The following is a 2,126-nucleotide window of genomic DNA, read 5'->3' on the forward strand; positions in this document are numbered from 1 at the left end:
CCTCGTGAACCTACGCTGCACTCCCTCAATAGCAAGAATGTCCTTCCTCAAGTTTGGAGACCAAAACCACACACTAAATACTCCAGGTGGTGTCTCACTAGGACCCCGTACAACTATATCAGTCTGAAGAAGAGTTTCGGCCCGAAAGGTTGCCTATTTCCTTCGTTCCATAGATGCTTGCTGCACCCGCTGTGTTTATCCAGAACTTTTGTCTACCAACCTCTTTGCTCCTGTACTCAACTGCTCCTCTTATGAAGGCCAACTTGCCATTCGCTTGCTTCACTGCCGGCTGTACTACTTGCATGCTTACTTTCAGTGACTGATGAACAAGTCACTGAATGTAAGCATGCAGGTAAGCATGCAGGTACAGCCTTCTTAAAGAATGACACGTGGAGGAACGGAAATGCGAGCTCCGTACCTCGCTTCGCGGGAAATTGCGAATTAATTCTCCGCCAGTTGGTACAATAGTTTCTTGATATCCTGTTTCCGGCACATGATTTAGAGGTGGCGTTGCTCCAATAATCTGACATGTTTGCAAACGAATACCGGATTGCGGATACATTGGAAAGTATCCGGGAGTGTACTGACCAGAAGAACTAATGCACGTGACGAAATAAGCAAATATCCCGTACCAGACTGTTGAGGGCATGAGGGGATACCTGCTGGTTAATTCCATAAATCGGCGGTGGTCAAATATATTGTCACCGTTTTGGAGGTGAGGGGTTTTTACTGGGGAAAGGGGGCAATACAAGCTGAGGGGGAATTAGCGAATACTAAACTGTAGCAGAGGTTTTACAGCTCATTTGATAGGGGAGGGAGTTCTCGAGACAGAACATCTTCCGGCGACCACCTTCTCATTCACGTGTGTAAATCCACCCTAAGCGCGCCACCTAGTGACCGCACGCTGCAACTGTTGGGGCAGGGTTTTTGAGTGGATCAGCCGCATCTCTGTAGCAATGTGGGCGCCATGGCGCAGAGGTAGACGGCAGAGTCGGAGACGAGGACACGGGAGATTGTTAGAGGAACCGTCCTGTTTGCTTTCTGATATTCAGCCGAAAATCTGTCTGTAAAATCCGGTGACCAATCTCCATTCTCGTTGTTGAATTTCTTCAGTATATATCTGGGCGCGTCTCCAGGATACTGGATGTACCAGAAGGCAGTGTGAGTGTCGTAAGCTGCTGGGTAACTACATTTCATTGTTACCGTTTGTCCTTCTTCAACCGTCAGCTCAGGCGGACTCTGGGAAATCGAATCATCGCCACGGGCTCCTGCAAACAAAACACAAAACGCTCAGCGCTCTGGCATCTCATCAGTGGCTCCGTCCACTGTAGGGCCACTTAAATAGAGACTCACCGGGAAAGCCGAGGGTTATTAGCACCAATGACGAGATACAGAACATGGTCCTGGGTTTGGGAACAGTCAGTGAACAGAGGAAGAATTCGACGCTGTTCCTGTCTCCGACCGGTTATCTGTGAGGAAACAGAGATCAGCTGTTATTGTTATCTCTTTTCTTTTTACATCTTTTTATTGTTTTTTGCCCCCCAAAAAAAGGAAAAATAAAAAATAAAAAACAGAGCAAAAAGAATAATGATAAACATAACAATGGTATTGATAAATAGGGATCAGGATTATATTAATAACAGGTTTAACCTAATATGAGACCAGTGTCAAATTACACGATGAATATAGACCTCCCGGTCTCTATGTAAATATAGTTAAATCTTTAAAAGGAAACTTATAAATGGAAAAAATTAACACAAAGATAAAAAGATTTAAAAAAAAAGAAAAACGGAAAAGGAAAAAAAAACCTTAAACTAAAGAAAGTGCTATCTCGTCTCACCACTAATGCACATCCGTCTGCATCTGCCTGCGCTCACCGGTTTCTGACGCTCTCTCGCTTTCTTTGCCTCGACTCCCAGCTGCTCCGTTGTATGTACGTTTTTTTCTTTCGTGGAAACTAAGGGGCGTTTTTTTTTCCCGTTTGGTGATTGGCCCGTCTCTCACAACCGATGCACATCCGTGTGCATTTCCCTGCGCTCACTTCTTGCTGTCGCTCTCCGTGCCTCGACTGCCAGCTGCTCCCTGGTTTCTTGGACCAATTGCTGATTCTTTGACGGATGTCTTCT

At 45.6% G+C, this 2,126-nt stretch overlaps 1 gene segment (V, D, J or C); it reads right to left on the reverse strand.

Moving 5' to 3' along the window:
• Positions 1–936: 936 nt before the first annotated feature.
• LOC129694717 (T cell receptor alpha variable 9-2-like) lies at positions 937–1,399 on the reverse strand. The segment is given in 2 exon segments: positions 937–1,268; positions 1,354–1,399. Coding segments are annotated over 2 exon segments (378 nt in total).
• Between the last annotated feature and the right edge of the window lie 727 nt (positions 1,400–2,126).

Source organism: Leucoraja erinacea, unplaced genomic scaffold (genome assembly GCF_028641065.1).
Source record: "Leucoraja erinacea ecotype New England unplaced genomic scaffold, Leri_hhj_1 Leri_773S, whole genome shotgun sequence".
NCBI lineage: Eukaryota > Metazoa > Chordata > Chondrichthyes > Rajiformes > Rajidae > Leucoraja > Leucoraja erinaceus.